The 20234-nt window shown below is 42.4% G+C and overlaps 1 protein-coding gene across 18 annotated transcripts in view; it reads left to right on the forward strand.

Annotated features, from left to right (window-relative positions):
* The first annotated feature begins 15515 nt into the window (after window positions 1-15515).
* Window positions 15516-20234, forward strand: part of cacna1g (calcium channel, voltage-dependent, T type, alpha 1G subunit) — a 157250-nt gene continuing 152531 nt past the window's right edge. For 11 of the 18 annotated variants that reach the window (XM_057055661.1, XM_057055662.1, XM_057055658.1 and 8 more), the window contains exons 1-2: window positions 15520-16266; window positions 16741-17060. In XM_057055661.1, the coding sequence (XP_056911641.1) occupies window positions 16751-17060 (310 nt within the window). In that variant the 5' untranslated portion in view covers window positions 15520-16266; window positions 16741-16750. Of the gene's footprint in view, window positions 16267-16740; window positions 17061-20234 lie in introns of all 18 variants that reach the window. The other 7 variants (XM_057055710.1, XM_057055727.1, XM_057055676.1 and 4 more) reach the window with 2 other exon arrangements.

The following is a 20234-nucleotide window of genomic DNA, read 5'->3' on the forward strand; positions in this document are numbered from 1 at the left end:
TGAAAGAGCTTAATGTCTGAACAATTAAAAAGCACCTTTAACAGTCGGTATTGACTCCCACCCTTACACAGGCTGTCAACGTGGACAGAAATTACTGGCATGAAAACAAGCAGTGTGTCGGCGTACATTTCCCGCAGCTGCCTTAGTTAAGAATATTCTTTCTCATCTTTAAATAACCCCACACCTACTGAGTTCAAGTTTCTTTTGCTAATTTCAACAGAGATCTGGAAAAAAGAGCTGAGAGGAAACGTGTTTTTTTGTAATAAAATGCAAATATTGAAACTTCTAAATATGTTCTCCACCCAAATTTGTCAAAATATTGCATTGAGGTTCTACCCATGACTCAGTCATGGGGTTCATACAGGTCAGGGACACCCCCACTTCCTGTGCCACGGCTGATGAGCAGATGTGTGAGGGTCTGCTAACCTTCGCTAATGAGCGCTAATCGTCAAATGCAGCCGACGCCAAAGGAAAACGCCTGTATTATACACATGTGCTGAATGAATTATGTCATCTCATGTCTATGACTGGAGCTGTGATTGTTGTGTGTTATGTTGCTATGCATTTAGATCGCAGCATTGTCTGGCCACGTGAAATCTTCTTTACTGTTAGCCCTAGCTTCGCATTTGTGTTAGCTGTCAGATGTGGAAGCAGTCTGTTTCAGTCTGTGTGGTGATAATGAGGCCACAGGGGGCTGGAAATAAGCGGCAAAGACGTGCATGTGTGTGTGCACGTGCATGCCTCCCTGTGTCTGTGTGCTGGGATAAAAGGACAGCTCAGGCATCTTCAAACAGAGCATTTCCCTCCAAATCATTCATGCAACTTTTAGATTTAGAACAAGATTATCTTCCGTTCAAAGCTTTCTTGACTTTTTCCTCGGAATCCCATCCCCTCTGATAAAGTGAAGTAGAAAGAAATCTGTATGCATAACGCAAACCAAAGATTTCTTCCTTGAGCAGTCACATGTTGAACTTTTGAAGATTTCTGAGAAAAATAAATACACAAGTTATAAAACTAGAAGCTTATCTTTTTTGACATGACACCATTGAATATAGAATAGAATAGAAATGCCTTGCAAAAATATTTATATGCACTTCCTGTCCAAGATGGTTTCAGAATTCAGACTGTGGATGAATCTTGGCAATGTGTCAAATTTCACCTGAAATGGATGAATTGTGTAAAAGTAATTTAAGCGAAGAGCCAGGATTCACAGACGGATCTCAGCCCAAGTGAAATCCACCGGACATTTGGACATTCCCAGTCATCCTGTGAGGTCAAGAGACTTGAGACAACATCTTAATAAATAAAAAGTTCATAAACTCTGAAATCACTGATCTGAAATCAATTTCCACAAGCAAATGCCGAATGACACAAATGCTATTAAAGTTTTTTCTCTCCCCAGTTCTCCCTGGTACAAATATACCTGTGTGAATTATTTCAGTCCCAGTCAGTTGGTGAGGTAAAGATTGTCTCGTTCCTTGGGAATGCTAGGCCAGTCTTGGACAACACATCTCCGCACGTATCGATCCTGCCGGCAGAGTATAAAAAGGAAAGATGAGATGAATTGAGGACAATTGCACCAATAACGGCACCTGTGCTTAAACTGATATTTGTGTGAGTCGGATAGTTGTCTGTTTCCGTTCCTCAATCATGCTCGCTCCCACAATATTATCGCTCCCACATCTCCTGTTGGGTTGCATTTTCCTGCTGCTGCACGGCTCCATAAAGCTGCTCAGTGGATAAAAAGTACAGCTTCAGATGAGATATCGTTGAACAACACTGAATTTCATTATCCCTCCTGAGAGTATGAGAGCCATTTCAGAGCCAACGCGTAATTTGTAAATGCTCAATGTAACTTGTTTGTCAGCCAGCTTTGTGTTTTATTCACCTCTCGGACCTGAAGAACCAAAACTGGGGAATTCTTAAAATGTTTAAAAACTTTAAAACCAGAACAGTGAAAAGGATTGAGCTTCAGCACAGAGCTCTTGACCGTTGCCAACGACGACACTGTTGATGCCCATTAACATCATTAAAGGGGCGGATGAAGTCATCACTCATGACCATTAAACTGGCAGAAAATTAGTGAACGGCTGGACGATGAGATCATTATCCTTCCACGTCAGTAAATACTGAAAGTGGTGTTGCAAATGGCAGTTTTTTTTAGAATCAACTCTGCAAGGTTCTTCCAGGACACATGGAAGAACCTCCATCGGCTTCCGGGATCAAAATGTAGATAATTGAAAAATATTAGAGTAACAACAATGTGGAGCGTGAATCCTGTCGGGCAGATGGTTTACATGTGTTGGGCTTGTTGACCCAGGGTGCGAGAGGGATTCAGGGGTCCGTCAGTCTTTCCTGAGAAAGGGATGCAGGGTCAGATGAAACATGGACAAAGGACTGAACCTTTGACACAAAGAGGTGAATACAGCTCACCGTGACTCACTCACTGGTATAAAAAAAGTTATTCTTGACAGAAAGGTTATTCGTGTGCTTCCCGTGTAAAGCTGATGGGCAAAGACCAGAATACACACACACAAAATAAAATAAAAATGTGCGAGGAAACCTGAGGATAAATCAGCGTATTATCAGTAGGATGGAGCGAGCACACTCTCCATCTAGCTCTCTTCTGCGCTTCCCACAGATTCATCATGTGATTCCAGCGTGGTGGACGGGGAGGTAACTAGAGCAACGGAAGCTGAGGGCGAAGAACGCGACTAGTTTATCATTTTAGCCTAGTTACATGAAAGCAGAGAGGGAAAAGGTGCTCATTAAATCCTTCCCATCTGCCCGGCTCCACATCTCCCTCTCCTCCCTTTTTGCTTATTTCCTTCAATCTCCTTGGTTTACACAATGCGTGAGAGAACCATGAGCAGACTTGATTTAAAAAACAAACCAAAATCTTAGCAGCGAATTCCATCTGTGTGTGACGAGCAATCATAGAGGACTACTCAGGTGAAGGATCAATAGGGGTCTTTTGCAAGCAGGTCTTCCAGCTTTATTGATCTCTTCATTGAGTATACATTGTAGCACTGTTGTAGCATCGATTACTCAAAAACAGAAATGTAGCCCCTAGCGGTTCTGCAGGAATACTTGAACCCAGTTTTCACTGTTGCTTATGTATTTGCACAGACTCCGAGTACCCTGTCCAAGTCCTTGACATTTCCTTGACATTTGCTGACATTTGTGACTACGTGTAAACGGCCGGATTCAACAGTTTATCAAAAACACAGAAGTAGGATAAAAGCGGTCAAATGTCAAACGGGATCCGTCCATCTGGCCCCTGTGGCTCCGGACTTGAGATGAAATGCATTGTGGTAAGGTGTGTCGGTCACTTCTGCTGCGTCACCTCTTTCTGTGTTTGCTAACGATGGATTTGTTGACGCGGTCGAGAAAATTGGGAAGTCGAAATCTGTATTCTTTTGCAATCTCATCAAAAATTGTGATGGACATAAAAGTTCTGGGGACGTCAGCTGGTCCTATCAAGATGCTCGCCAGTAGAGAAGATTGATTTTATTGGTCAAATTAAGTCAAAAGGCCTGATGATGTCTTTCATGGTCTGAGCCCGAGTGGTGATCCCTCGATCACCGCGATCTCAAGATACTGGCTGTTTATTAACTATCAATCGTTCCCAATGTGTCAATAATATATCCATACATCTTGCCAGATGTTCCTCGCCAAGTTGGTGTCCACTGGCATCACACTGATGCTGGAAAAGCAAATGATTATGCTTCTCAGTTTATAATGCTAAAGAAAAAAGATAAAATACAGGAAAAAATAAAGTAAAATACAGATTGCTTAGGTCAATCCGAGCAGCCACAAGGAGACACATGTCACCAGTCACACACAGCACACACTTAAAAGCACTCCAATGAGTATAAAAGTATGTTTTTTACCATCAGGACTGTTTTTCACTCCATGGTTGCCAACAGAAAGACTGAAAGCTTTTTTTATATGTAGAAATTTTGATTGCACAGAAGTTAATGTAGCATAGCATTGCATGCAATCTCCATATTAAACTTCTTATCGGCCAATCAAGAAGCATTCCACTCAAAAAGTTCTTCCTACACTGTAATTTAAATTGCAACCAGTTCTCCAATGGGAGCTATTAAGAGATTGTTTTAATGATGGATAGAAGGATGATTATTGTTAGCAGATGGCACTTTTTCATTCATCTGTAACTGAATAGAAAACTAACATACGCCCCCGGCATTGTCGTATTTATGCCCATCATCAGAGGAACGATTAAAACTTAGATAAGCAGGAATGAGGACAAACCGATGGGGCACTGTGTGAATATGAAGAGTTCGAGACAGAACAATGGGAAGAGCTGTGATGATGGTAGAACAAAGAACTGCCTTGATGACAATCAAAATGTGGACGACTGATGTTCATCTGCCTTTAGTATGCATTTATGCTTAAAGTAACTCAATATTATACTGTTGAAAAAACTACAGGAGGAAGAAAAAAGAAAAACATTTGACATGACATTCTCGCAAACAGCTGTGAACAGGTCCCAAACCCTTAAAATTTCAAGAAAACGAGCAGACATGTCTCTATGAATATTCTTATGGCTATAAAACTCCACCAAAGCCTGGAAGTATGGTAAATTATTTAAAACACAATTACACTAGACTGAGAAACATAGTGTTTTTCCCAGAGTCTGGGGTCATTAAAGCTAATGTCCTGATGTTCATGGCTGAGAAGTGACATCTTAAGACCCAATAAACTCTTCATTAGCAGCTGTGCGATTCATAACCGCAAAATCTGAAGTCATAAAGTCAACATGAGCAATCTAACAAAATAAATGAAAATGTAGGAATAACCTTTGTTAGTCTGTTATCCATGCTGTTATGGGACTGTTGGATAATAAGCCGTCACCCTAACAAGGTTTAGGCAAACTAACGAAACAACTAACGGACAAGCACTGCTCACATACTGAGCGGTAACCGGATCCGAGTCATGACACTAACATTGCTCTATCGTTGCAGAAATAGGTGGCACTGAACTGCTATAAATGCAGGCTCATTAAATCCAAGCTCCTCTGTGATTTACAGTATTCATTTCCACTCAGAAATAATAGCTTTGAATGTCTGCAAGAATGACAAGTTGTATCTACGGATTGATTACTGCCACATTTTTATTGGCAGACTGTCGTTTGGTACTGCTGGGATGGATTCTGTGGAACGTGTACATATATAGTACATTCCTTTCATCTTGAACTTACCTGAAATTGCTTTCTGGTATCAAAAGAGATAGCTTAGTTCATTTTTAAATTAAAAATAAGAGTTGTATAATGGAATATGGAAAAAGGAAAAAATAAGAGTTTTTCAGTGTTTACCAGGTTAACTGTACATGGAAACAGATTCTGAACCTGAGGCCACCAGACTGCGAAGTAAAACCACTTCCATTTGCAATAATGGGATACATATTATTACCAGGATTGTGAATTTGACCCAGCTCATAACATAACAGCTTGCCACAGCACAGTTTATTTCCTATGACCTTTCTCGTTCATTTAATTGGAAATATCAACTTCCATGTGACATTTTAGCATTTTTCTGTTTTTATTTGTATTTGCTGGCACATCTGGCACATTGTGGATCTACGCAGGGGTGGTGGTGGTGGGGGGGGGGTGTATGTGCTGGAGGCTCAGTTCTATGTGATCCTTGTGTTTTCGCTAAAGATAACAATAGCCTAATTTGCACCTTCATTTTTCTTCATATTGTCTGACATTCCTTTCTGTATATAATTTTTAATTTCTGTATATAATGTATAATGTACATAGTAATGTACACATGATAAGAGTATTTTTATTTTTTATTTTAGTACTATACTGTACTATACACCACAGGCTACCTCTGTAACACATGGATTTCCCCGATGTGGGATCAATAAAGTTTATATTATCTTATCTTATTTTATTTTGAGTCCTTTTCTTGATTTAAAGTAACAGCTTGTGAGCCCTTGGTGACTTTCTGATGCTCAGTTTGATAATGAGCAAAGCCATAATCAAAGATGGCCGACTGAAAGCTGTAGGATGGTTGGAAGAGCCCAAATAACACATGAAAAATAAATTTTCCACCTGTATCCCTCACAGATGAACATATTTTTTCTATCTTGCTCTCCCATCTCCATGTGTCATTTATTTAGAACATTATTTGCATCTAAATGCCAGTCTGGCCAGATTCTATTTAAAGTCAGTAAACACTGTCTTCCACTTATAGGTTTTTTCAAATATTTTCAATTCTTCTAGTGATCTTTCACTCAATAACTCCTGCAGAACATGAGCCTTTAGACAAATTGCCTTCATTGATCATCAATTTTGGACATTTGGAGTCGGGCCAATGCTTATAGCTCTCTATGTGTTGACACGTGCTATCTGAAAGGACCATTTGTCAGTGTCCACAGCTGTGCTCTGAGGCTTTGGATTTTTTTGAGGTGTTTATTTGCCTCTACTTTTAACTCGTAACGGAGCATGACAGCACAGGGGCTTGTGTGCATCTATCTGAGGGAGCATTAGTTTTCCTGGGCATTCTGTTTGCAAACTAAATAAAAGCTTCTGTCATGAGGCAGCTGCTAAACTATGACATTAGTTAAATGATGTGTGTTGATTAGAACATGGAATATTGATGTCAGTAAATTCCCTAAAATATTACCCAAATTAAAAGCACTTTCACACAGGTCAGGTTTAAGCCTGTTGGATGGCATTCCCCCATTCACATAACATCAAGAGAGGGGTGTGAATCCTTTAATTTCAGTTACTTAGCAACATTAAAGTGATGTTTTGGGTTCTTTAGTTCAGTTCAGTTCCTCCATCGTAATGCAAATGCCTTTGGAAATCCTGCCAGAACTCTGAGATTAAAAACTGGGATTAGCCTTCAGATTCTGTAGGATTGGTTCTACAAAATTACCCAGAACCTCCTGACATTCACACGTTTTCTGACCTAAGATTGATTCTCTGATTAAATGAGAAACTTTTCTTCATGTGTGACATCTGTAAGCTGCTTCTCAGGTGCTTTGTCCCATGAAATGAGATCAATAAGGTGGAACTGGAATACCCTTGGAATGAGACAAATAAATTCTAACCAGGACCTTGACCAGAAGGAATGTGGATGAAAGCCACTGGCCTTTCTTCTCCAACATTGAATGAGCACTTTCTGGTTTCTCAGCTGCATCTCTCTCTCTCTCTCTCTCTCTCTCTCTCTCTCTCTCTCTCTCTCTCTCTCTCTCTCCTCTCTCTCTCTCTCTCCAGACTGGGGCAGCTTGCGGAGGCACATCCCCATCTGTCTGCCTCTGTGTGGTTAATGAAGTCTGACCTCTTAGACAGCAGAAATCCACCCGTCAACTTTATACGTTCCATATTTCCAGTGAATCCGAGCATGTTTGTGTGGTGCACTGGAATATCTTTTAGTGGCTTATGGAAATATTATTCCACCTATGATACTACATCTGGTCCCCTGGTACCACTCCCCCTCGTTCCCCTGTGATCTACATCCAAATGACATTCCTGTCTGGCTGCCTTCATCACAACTCCATGATGAATGAGCCGCCCTAATTTACATAATACAGCTGGAACTTGAGGAGTACAAATGGAAGAAAGCCTCCAGAACACAGTACGTACACCACGCTGCTTATTTCTGACTCAAATGTGACTCCAACATTCCATGAAAGTATGTTTAAACACATCTCTTTGGGGAAAACAAAGGTGTGTGTAATAATTTCATACCCGCTGAAATGCAGCGATTTGAAAAGGAATTCAAACTTCGATCAGAGACAGCTTCAAAAACATGTGCAGACATATAAAGGAGGGGGAACATTTGATCCCAAGCTTTTCCAGAGCTCTTGGAACTGCCACAAAGGCGGCAAGTCTTTCTTACCGATTCCTTGATCTCAGAACAGCTAAAAGCAGTTGTTCTGAGGGCCTGAAAGGCCCCTGAAGTGCGGGAAAGAAAATCCAAAGTGTACAGGGACACCATCCCATATAAGGCTGTAAGAACACTTCACTTTGAAGTCACTCCTGAATTCATCAGACCGCTGCTGCTGGTACTGGGAGGATGCCTCAGTTTGTGGTTCAGCAGCTGAACCAGCTGCCAAGTGTTTTCGTTTACAGAAAATGATAATGTGCAGAAATGAATAACACCATCAGTGTCAATCAATCAATCAATCAATCAATCAATCAATCAATCAAGCAAGCAAGCAAGCAAGCAAGCAATCAATCAATCAATCAATCAATCAATCTTTATTTATATAGCGTCTGTTACAATCAAAATTGTTCTAGGCGCTTTACAGAATCCCAGGGCCTGACCCCAAACACAAGCGTGGCAAGGAAAAACTCCCCTTTAAAAGAAGAAACCTTGAGCAGGACCAGGCTCATGTAGGGGGACCCTCCTGCTGATGGCCGGCTGGGTAGAGAGAGAGGAGAAGGGGAGGACAGGTAGAGAAGAGAATAGGCAGAGATCATAGAAATACATTAATTATATTAATTATATTAAACTGCCAGTAGAATTGAGTGGGTCAGCAGGGTCGGAGGTCAGTAGGTCAGCATACAGCTATGTCACGCACTTTAACGGAGCGGAGAGTCTTCCAGTATTATCAGAGAACAGAATTCACTGACTTCAAACTTGGTGGGAACCAGTGAACCAGTGTCCACTGCAACAACCTGTATTTTCAGCCAAGTGAATTTTAAATTCTTTGAAAAAGGAATCCCTGTTAAAGATAAAGCATTCGGCAACACTGTGGAGCTTTAAACAGTACGTGAAAGAGATGATATAGTGACAACCAGGACAACCTGCTGCATCTGTCAAAAAGTGGATTCAGAAGCCTGTTTAACATTAATCTAATATGTTGTCGGGAAGAAAAGGGGGTGATTGAGTTGAGGGTTGAACGGTCCCATGTTTACCCCAGGATGGGACAGTATAATTCCCAATCATTGTTTTTATAATACGGAAATTGCTGCAACACACTTTTCCGGTTTCCGATTTCCTTCATGTGGGGACAGTGTTTGTGTGCGGTGTGTGACTGATTACGTCATAAATGTCGCACAGACAAAAGACGTAAATAACAGAGGAAGAGAGCCGTGAGTTACGGATGGCTGGCAGAGATGGGAGACAGATGTTGTTACTGACAGCCAGACTTTCAGCATCTCATCATCACTGGAATATCTCACAGTTTAATTTTTTTGATGATATTCTGCAACGTTGTGGCCTAAAAGGACTTTTGTTATGGCTGTAGGTTCTGTGTGCGAGAAAGACCTCTGGAGATCACTCTGAGTTAAACTGTGTAGAAGGGCCCGAAGGTTTTTTTAGTGGGTCAGATGCAGTAACACCGGATCTACATATCATCTAATGTCTTTTTTTTAAAAAAAAAAACAGATGCCTTCTTTTATGATCACTTAACCTCAGCGTAGTATGAAGTTATAGCTTTGTGACTGCAGCCAAGTTTCAGTCAGCGACAGAAAAGCTATGGACACAGATGAGATCATCGTGGCTTCTGTGCCACTTCCAACTTTCCATGAATCCATATGTTACCATGAGAGAAGCTAAGTATAATCTAAAAAATGAGCCCTGGTGGGCCGGTCCACACTTGGAAAAGGTTGGTTGGCTGTATGACTTTCAAATCCAGAAAAAAACAGTTTTGAGATGGAAGCCAAACTCAAAATATAGCTCGAATCTACTTGTTTGTTCTTTAAGCGGCTAAGAACCTTTTATTTTTCCAAAGTGTACCAAATTTTGCTTGTCAGTTCAGCAACTGGATCGAATGACTCCCTTTCATATAGAGCGGGAGGTAGGAAAAGTCACAGTAGCTCATTATGATCAGGATGTAAATATGTACCAGTTTTCATGGCAACGAATGATTGTATCAACATTTAACTCAAACTTCTAATGGCTGAAAATCACTAGATCACATGTTGTGAGAACAACAAATGGCAAAAAAATTCCCCTCTTATCTGCATGACTGGCCAAATTATGTCACCATGCAAAGAAAAATGTAGACCAGATGGTGTCTAACTGGCTCTGGCATGCAGAGAAGCACCCACTCCAAAAGCACCAGACCTTCCTGAACTAGTTTACCGGGATCAGGGTAGCCCAGGGTCCATGGGCCAAACGGCCACAAGCCACTGACAATGGTCCTCCACACCAGTCCTGGATCAAGGGCAGGATACAGTTTGGATTTCTTTCTTTCCTTTCCTTCTCTTGTGCATGCTCATCCCGGACTGTTCCCCATCATTATCATAATTCAAAACACCCACCAGAACCACCGCGCAAATGGAAATATTGATCTCCCATTCAGCTGCCTATTTAGGTCGCTGGAAACGGCTCAAGATATGACAGAATCTCAGCGGTTAATTCAATCTTCATACGTTCCACCTGGTATTGTCTGAAATGCGGGTTGGAAACATGACAGCTGGGTCAAACATCCAGGACACGCCACCAAGAGGCTTTTTAATCAGGATGGGATGTAAACACTGTCGCCTTGTTTTCCTTGCAAGATGCAGGTTTGGCCCGCTTCTTTGCCAGGGCCATTTCTCGACTTCTGTTCATGTGGAGTTTATGTGTGTGTGTGTGTGTGTGTGTGTGTGCGTGCGCGCACGCGTGTCTGCGTCTGCGTGTGTGTAGGCTTGCACAGGTGTGTGATGGGCAGGTGAGCCGATTGCTTGTCAGATGCAGATGGCAGGTCGCAGCTGTAGATCATGTCTGGGGTTAGAGGTCTAGAATGAACGTACACACACACACACACACACCACACACACACACACACACACACACACACACACACACATACAGGGCACCTTATTAGTGGTGTCACGCTAATGAAGGAATCCAAAAGTGACTGTTGAGACAGATGTATTGATGGAGTGTCAGAGTTTGATGAAGTAAGTTAGAGAAGTTCTGAAACTTTGATCAGAAGTGACAGGGAGTCATTTTTCTCCTCCTTGAAACTGTTTTTACTGCCGGTAATGAAATAAGTTGTTTTCATTATGAAGGTGTGTGTATTCAGGGTTGTTCAATACATTTGATGTGTAGAGGTGATGGATTGATACAGTTATTTCCAGCCAGAGTTTTACCCACATTGAAGGACTATTGCCATCAGACTGATTGGTTGAGACCAGCAATAACAATACCCTTCCAGCAATGGTTGCAAACACTTGATTCCTTGGATCTTCTCTAATAACAGTTAAAATGTCTACATCAACTGCTGTTCTTTCACAAAAGCAAAGCTCCTTCAAAGCCTTGTTCTTTACATTTTTCTTTTAGCCCTCTTCTTCTGTACAATTCTTTTAAACTGATGTAATCTAAAATACGGTAGTCAAAATATAGTATATCATATCAATGTCTGGTCAGGAGATTTTAATCCAAATTTCATCCGCCCTGCTTGGAAAAAGCTTCAGGTCTTTACAGTATTTCAGAGCATGGCTCAGCCTAAAACCTCCCGGAACTGCAACTAGGGCCCTATTATAAATCGCTGTGTGAATTAAAGCATCAGTGGGGGCATTTACACACATTGTGTTGAATTACCATTAATGTTCTAAATGCTACATCTTGTTTACAGACAATGGCTGCTGAGGCAATAATAATCCACTGTAGCTGTGAATCATTGGCTCATGCTCAGTGGAGGATGTTACATTCATAATCTTCAGAACAATTTTCTATTTATTCATGTATGTTTGCATTGATGTTTTGAAAATGGGTTATACAGACCCAGAATCACTTAGTGTGCCTGTAAATACTCATTAGCATTCGCAATATGTCTCATCACCCACATACATACAATTAATTTGCATGATAGCATGATACACACATACATAGATTTACATACTGTAGGGAAAAAGGAGTGACTATCCTATCATTCAGTATACATTTTTCTTCTTTATTTCTAAAATGCTGTCATAATGGAAGATTTTTTTTGGCACAAATATGGCAATGTCAGCCTGTTTCGATATTACCATTTTACACTTTCTGCGACCTCGGCGTAGGCAATGGAGCAGGACCTTGAATGGCCCTGCCTCACCATAGGGATGGCAGCTCATCCTGGGATGACTCGCAAAGATGCCCAATGGGAGCTGTGGATATCTCAGCGGGAGCTGACAGCACCAGAGCTGGAGGAAGCTCAAAGAGGAGGAGAGATGAAAAGGAGACACGAGGAGGAAATCGCTTTGGGCCCCTTCTGTTCCCCCTTGTCTCAGTCATCTCATTGCGGAGATGTGGGAACAACTTCTTGTTGTTATCAGTTGTCTTTTGTTTAAAAATGGGTTTGAATTCGGCAGATGAGAACAGCAAGGGAATCAAAAAGACATCCGAGGCAGAAACTCTGCACCCATTTACTTGTCATCAAATCTGAGCCAGCTCCTCAGTTGATTGCTTTCTATTTTTACTGAATCAGTTGTTCTTGTGCAGCATCCTTTCCCCCTCTTTATGCCATCTATTCCCCTTTCTTTCCCTTCATCTAGTGCTTTTCCCTCTCCAGTCTTCTTTCACCCTTTATTTTTATTGCCTCCATGTCATCGCTGCTTCATAATTTATGAAGTGTTGAAAAATCTGCTCTGTAACCAAGGTTACCAAAATGTGATTCACTTTCAGTGAAACCCGTCCTCAGTTTTCTTCTCCTCTAGAATGGTGTCTTGTCAGAATGATTGCACAGTTTGACCTGTTGTCCCTGGTGGAAGCTTGGTGGTTTTTATGATACTTGAAATGTTTAAAATCCAAATACTGAAATTCTAAAGAGCTTCAGATACAATGCTGAAATATAGTTTTATTTGTTGCATGATGATGATTAGGTTTTTTTTTGTCTTTTTTTTTTTTAAAAGATGCTCTTATCAGCTATTGTTACTGACAAACCTGGCTCATTCAAAAAATGTCTTTCAATTTCCTTTCTTAACAACTCATTAAGGAACAACCAATCATTGCTGCTTTTTCCCCACAGCAACAGCAAACATTTGATGGGTTAAAGATGGGTTTTTTTTTTAGAAAAACCAGTAAAAATACTAACAATTAATAAGTCTGTGCTTGACTGGCTTTTCTATTAACCTGCAGGAATGATCATTGAGTGCCGATCAAACAAAGATGAAAGAATGGTTGTTCCTCAATTACTGTTGCAGAGCTGTGAAACACTAATATCACTCTGTTGCTGCACACTTTTGTGTTTTCTTCCAGGAGTTATTACGCTTATTATTTGCAGGGTGGGGGAATCTACCTCAGAGTCATTCGATTGATTGGAAATGCCAAGATGTAGCAGTTTCGTGGGTTGAAGTGGGTTTTGTCCAGTGGGAAATGGGATTAAGGTACCACTGCCTGCAAAGAATTTAACAGAAGAAATACTGACAATATCTCCTCTACTGTTTTGACCTTAATTCTGCACATAATGTGAACATTTTACTCTATGTCAGAAAATGGAAAAGGCTTATCCTCTAGTTGCAAGCAAACCTTCAGTTTTTATGGTAATTATCCAGTTATTAAGGCACTAATGAAAAAGAAATTATGGTACTATGCGAAAAGATGGAAGACCAAAATGAAAAAGGATTAGAGTGTAATCCTTCAGTGTACTCATTACACTATGGGAGCTAACTAAATAGAAATATTATATCAGTCCAAAATTTTAGGAAAAGAAAAGAAACTATTTCCACTGGCAGTTGGCATGTTATAGTTTGGCACATTGTTGGCGAGAGATGTGACTACTCCATACTAACCAAACAATGGGCTCCACCTACAACTCATACTATTAGCATTTTCTGTTGCCCAGCTCTTTTCGGTTTTCACATTTCTGTTTCACAGCACTGATCTCCTGCCAGGTGCATCAGAGGTGACATATGAGTCAGATGGTTCCCAGCAATGTACAGAAGCCAAAAAAATGTAAAATAAATAAAATAAAATGTAGCAGCCTATTGTCTATTTCCTCCTAAAACGTACATTTAACCCCCCTGCATGTCAGCCATCCTCACAACACCGTAGGTGTGGATTGCAGCGTCCTGACGCCTTACAGCGTGGTTTGTCTTTGTCATTCGTATCAACCTTTTTCTGTTGGCGTGTTCTGTCATCGCCAGTTAAAGGTGAGAGGTAATGTATGGGCTGGCCACGTCTGTGCAAACAGTGGTGCTGGTCAGGAGACTCACAAGCTCGCCGTGAGCTGATATTTCCTGAGGAATCTGAGATCACTCACATTGATAAATGGGGGTCTCAGCACGAGTTGGCCTGCACTAACAAATACCATTCATCAAGAGCTCGTAATAGCACGCCTCGGGAAGTGTCCATTGCTGAGCTGCGACTACTTCATTCAGTTTTTATAAACAATGCATGCATAATTGCATTGCTTATTATTAATGAATGTTGTAATTGTTGTGTTAGCCATGCTTCATCCAGATCCCAGTCTTAATTGTTTTCTACTTTACATTTTTGCCTTTAAGGTTAATCAATGTGTTTTAATAGGTACTCTGTTGAGATAGCACACAATTAAGTCCTAAATCCAAAGACAGAGGGAGTTCCACAACCTTTTTTGTTATCAAGACAGCCATGAAGCTAGTGCGAATGGTGTCGTGGCTACTAAAATTTATAGTCACTTCACAATCCACTTTCCACATTTGCAGACTCAGCCTGTGAGCATACACCAGGTGTTTATTGTGTTGTGGGTTTTTTTCCAGGTCATTTGTGCACGTGCAGTTCTCCATCTTCGCGCTCTCACTGTAAGCTTCACCGGGAGCTCATGATTAATATGCACTTCTGCACACAGGCGGTAACTGTGACATATGCTATGAAAAAGAAATTGGTCCTCCTCATTGATTCGCTCCTGCTCTCAGATCAATGATCACGCGCAGTAATGAAAATAAACTGCAGTGGGGAGAGTAATGCGTTGGGAATCTATACTCATATGAGCAATTTGAAATGTGGAAAATGATGGAGGGACGGCATTCTGTTCACATGTTATGTCATTCCAGAGTGCAACACTCTGCCTCTCTTCTGGCCAGCTATGCGTATTTTTACCTGTTCCTATCCGTGTAAAGAGAATAGTCTGAGGAAACATCTTCCCCTAGTGGCCAACAGTGTACCAGTGTATTGGAGTCACTTAATGTGTAAACCTTAAATTAAAAGCAAATCTTTATTCTATTAATTTTTCATGGGGTTGGGGGCGTGATGATTTTTCTTGTGCTTTTTCACTTCTTCACTTTATTAACAAACCCTCTATTCAAAGCCCATCCGACAGTCAAGAGTAATGCTCCAGCAACTTTACCCCGCCAATATACTCACACTCAAACTCTGTACCAATCACACGTCAACGCTGCTGGCTGCCAGCGTTGCCTCCCTTTTCATTGGCTGACAGCTGATATTAGGATTCCAGCTGTTTCCCCCCCCCCCCCCCCCCCCCCCCGCCCCGCACTCCCACCCCTCCCCAGGACCGTGAAACTGCGATCGACATGCAGCTGCACCAATGAGGACGGGGGACCGACTCATGCCGCGTTGTGATTCGTGCGGCGAGGTGGGCGGGTCCATGAGAAGTTCGGATCCCCCATCCAGCTGTGGGAGCTCCGCGGATTGACTGAACTGAGCGAGGAAGCTCCAGTGTGGAGGAGACAAGAGTGGGAGCACGAGCCCGAGCGTCAGAATGGGAGAAGGCTGTTGCTTGTGATGTTTTGTTCTCTTTGACGCGTGTTTGCGCTCAGCCACGGGATGCGCCGCAGCATCCCCATGGATCTCGACAAACACTGTCACGGGATAATGCACTGAAAAACGCGTGGATGCAACAAAAAAGTGCTGGAATCCTAATTCGAAGGTGAAACCAGGAGCCTAAACCACGAGGAACAACTAGATTGCCGATTGTCTTTTTTCACCAGAGTGTTTGCTCATCAGCTGGAGGACGGAGCGGTTAGGGAAGTTTGTGCGCGGTGATAGAGTAAAACCTGCACCATAAAGCGCTTAAAGCCGATAATTAAACGGGAACCCTTTATATTCAAAGACGAGATGAAGTCTTGGAGAGGCCCCTGGTGAATCTCGGACTCCGGAGACCCGGGGCCTGGCAGAGCCGCGCAGGAGCAGCAGCGGCGGCAGCAGCAGCGCACCTCCTGGAAAGTACACGATCTACCAGACGCACCAAAACCCCACAACATCTCCTCTCCCGACTTTGCCCCTTTTCCCTTTTTCATCTTTCCCCCTTTCGTCTCTCCTCTTCACTGGTCGAGTTTCCATCACACTGGTGCGGACTTTTTCTACTACGGCACCAGAAAATAAGTCATCATGCAATGACCGTGCGCGCTTGGGGTGCATACCAAGTCATTTACAGGTAATATACGATTATAGATAATACAAAATAAACTAATAGTAGAGACATAGTTGTTTCCAGTCACTATAAAATGAATGCATGTTTGACATCTAGCACTAAGGAGAAAGCTGAAATCTGGATTATATTAATCACAGTCAGAAATTTTGGACATTTTTAATTAAAGGAAAAATGTGAGTTTTGCGATATTTAAAACAGGTTTCTTTAATATCAGCATATGTTGTGTGCGCTATAGGTACTCTTCATCTGCACTCAGAACAGCTTTGTGAGGACGTATAGAAACGAATTATGTAATCAATTCGCATATTTTCCACCATTGCTCCCTGTTGCGTGTTTCTATTTAGATGTAAGTGATTAAGGTTGTTATTTTATGTATTTAAAGTTTTTTTTCTAATCTTGAAACCCTCCTGCTCAGACTGCTGCAGACACTTTCTGTGCTTGTCAGTATCTAATCATCAGTTAACGATCGCTTTGTAGGAGGTGAACGATGGCTGAGGATGGGGGACATCTCTCCGGGATCCCTGACACCAGGGACTCGGAGAGCCGTTCCTCTCTGCCGAGGAATTTCATTCGACTCAACGACTTGTCCGGCGTCGGAATTGGAAGCGGGGAGCGCGGCGAGGTGGTGGTCATGGAGCCGGCGTCCCCGGCGCCCGATGGGATCTCCACAGGCGGGGAGGACGCATCAGCAAGCGGCGAGGAGAGCCTGCCCTACCCCACCCTGGCCCCTGTTGTCTTCTTCTACCTGAAGCAAACCACCCGGCCTCGGAGCTGGTGTCTCAAAATGGTCTGCAACCCATATCCTTTTACCTCTTAATCTACCGACGCTCATGCGCACTGTTTCGCGCGCCTCCACCGGTGACAGGTAAGAAGCACCTGCTCTAGTGAGCAGCTTCACCAGCTGACCTCAGGGGTAGGGAGCCTATGAGACGTGCGCATGTGTGAGGGCGTGCGTGTGGCTCAGATGGAGGTGGAGCGGGGGTCTGTACCTCAAGCCCTTTACCTTTGCTGCTCCTCTGACATGCTCTGATTATTCCGCGCTGCTGTTTGCTGTCGATCGATTGATCAAATCAAAACGCCTGGTTTGTCTGTCATGAGCGTGCGTGCTGGATGGGACTTTCTTATTATTAGTTTATTTGATACACACCTGGAACTGCGGAGTGTCTTCGTGTCATGAGGTCTTAAATCATCTACACAACTGTAATATCCGAGATACGTGCGCATATTGTGTGTGCGCGCGCGTGTGTCTGCGTGTGTCTGGTGTGTGAGACTTTAATTGCAATTCTGCGAGCCTGTCCTCCTGTTCCCCCAGGAACACTGTTTAAACCCCCATCACACTAGAATAATTTTCTCCTGATGTCCCCTTTCCATGTTTCTTTATTCTTTGTCAGCCTCCCTGCTGATCCCAGATTCCCATGTCTGTAAATGTCAAATCTTTAAAAGGTCTTACAAATAGACATTTTCTTTCTTAGCCCTGGGGGACACACAAGTCCCCCGCAAGCTATCTGTGATTCGGGATCCAAGTCGTGGTTCCTAAAAAGCTTCTTTTCTACAGACAATCGCCCACTGGGATCCATATATTAAATTATCATATTAAGTGATCTAATGCAGGTTATACATTTTCACACCCTCTAAATAAAAAGTTAAATGGCTTTAAAGTTGTCTTTTGAATTAGCTGTATTGGCACATACAGGAGTGCAGTGTGTGAGTATCTGTATGTGTGTGTGTGGGTGTGTGTGTGCATGCATACGTGTGTGTGTGTGTGCATCCACACACCCTTGGTCACAATAGTATTTAGACGTTCTCCCTACTCGGCTTGCCCTTTATATCTATCTGTGCTGATTTAGGAAAAGGTCGCCGCCTCTGTAATGCACTGTAAGGATCGATCAGCGTCTGCTTTGTTGGGGATTCCATGTTTACACGGAAGCCTTGAGCACACGGACCACATTACTTTTCCTTTGGTTTTCAATTCTTCCACTCGCAATCCTCCAGACTCTCTCATTGTCATACACTGCTTTCCGTCCAGAGAGTTAATCCCACAGTAGAATGGTTCTTCTTCATTTTTCATGCTATAAATACATCCACATACAGCTGGTTCTGCATTGATCCAGGCGCACAGGCTGTGTGCTTTTAGTGATGATGTGCATCAACAACAGCAGGGAATCTAGACAGATGATGAGCACAGAATCCAAAAAGACGCACTTATGATTGGTCCTGTGGTTCACCCCCTCAACAAGATCCACTGGTGGCAAGTGACAGCCACTCCATGGCATGTTGTACATAATGTAAATGTTTCTACAGGCAGCAGGTTGGTCCACCATGCAGTTTAATTTTGATGGACCCTGCATCAGCCTGAGGTGAGAGAGAGAGGGAGAGATCAAATGCTGGGTTGCTAGTTTGCCGAATGCTGTCGTTAGTGATTGTCGGGTCGTGGTTGTCCTTGGTAAATTGCATTACTAAAGGGGTGTGGATCATCCCAGTGGTAATTTGCATTTAATAATGCAATAAATTTGGTTGTAATAATTGGGCCTGTCAAAATTAATGCAGTAATGCAGATTAATTCATCTTCATGATTAATCTGATTAAAAATTTTAACACAATTATCCCATCTGCAGCAGAGAATGACTCTGAACATCTCTGACAATGCATTTTGCGCTGTTTGTCCATGTAGACCTACCATTACTCATGCACAAATAGGCACTTTATCTGGTAGCAACAGGCAGCAAAGGCAACCCATAAAGATGGAAGTTGCTAAACATGCTGGCCCTCTCGATGTACAGTTTAACAACCCAAGCTGACACAATCAACCGAAATAACTTATGCAGGCTTTGCAAAATGGACATTTCTTTTCATCAAAGCAATTCCAGCTTAAAATGCCACATTAATACAGAGAATATGTTTGTTGGGGCTTCTGATGGCACATCGGCCGTTGTGTCGCCCAGCTTGTGACAATCTACCCTCTCTTGTTTCTTGAGTCTGTTTCATGGTGCAAAATGAAACACGATTATTATAGATGAAAAATGCATGATATTTGATTGTGATTATTCAAAATTAGAAACCCTGTGATTAATCTGATTACAAATTTTAATAATTTAAAATGCAGGAATGAAACGACTACCAACGACCACTACAGCAGCATTCAGTAAACCAGCACAGTCGATGTAACTGGAATTCCCAGCACATCATTTATAACTACACTGGCCTTTTGAATAGAGGTAAAATGCCTTCCACCAACTTAAAGAAGTCCAGTTGGATTTCAAGAATTGCAAGAATTCTCTTCGACCTAGATGACTGAGAACATTCATCGACATATTTAGGGCTTCGCTGAGGATCCCTTGTCTGCTACGAGTGAAAATTTGCCCAGCCGATGTACAATTTGCCAACAGTTTCTGCAGAATTGGTGTTGTGTAAGTCTTACAAGCAGCACACACAAAGGCACGAGCACTTTCAAAGGACTCCCGTAGACATCCCCTCTCGAACCCGCATGAGCACGCCAAGACGGAGCAGGAGACGGGATGGCATCCAGCGTTCTCTGTTGCTCACACTCATCTAAGCAGCGGATTACAAGCTCCCAGAACAGCAAAGAGGGCACCTGGCCATGGGGGAGAGTTGGGGGGGAGAGTTGGGCGGGGGGGGTGTTGTCGTTATGGCACAAGAATCTCATTGGTAGAGTTGAGTTTCCCTGCCTGAATGCAGGGTCAGCAAGGCAACCCTTAAACGTTACTTTGTTGCACCACTCTGTTACACCTACGACACAAAGGAATTTGAAGCACACTCTTAATCAGCAGGATAATGTCTCCTACCCTCTGTCATGTCCTCATCCTCCTATCCCTGCCTGGCTTTCTGGCTTTCTTTCATTGATGTCTTTTCTTTTTTTCTTTCTCGTTAGTCCAAAATGTCAGATTGGCCAGAGTGATTAGAGGTGTTTGCATGTGTGTGTTCCTCTGCATAGCAAGCACTGGAATGTAGAT

The sequence above is a fragment of the Takifugu flavidus genome, chromosome 1 (genome assembly GCF_003711565.1).
Source record: "Takifugu flavidus isolate HTHZ2018 chromosome 1, ASM371156v2, whole genome shotgun sequence".
NCBI lineage: Eukaryota > Metazoa > Chordata > Actinopteri > Tetraodontiformes > Tetraodontidae > Takifugu > Takifugu flavidus.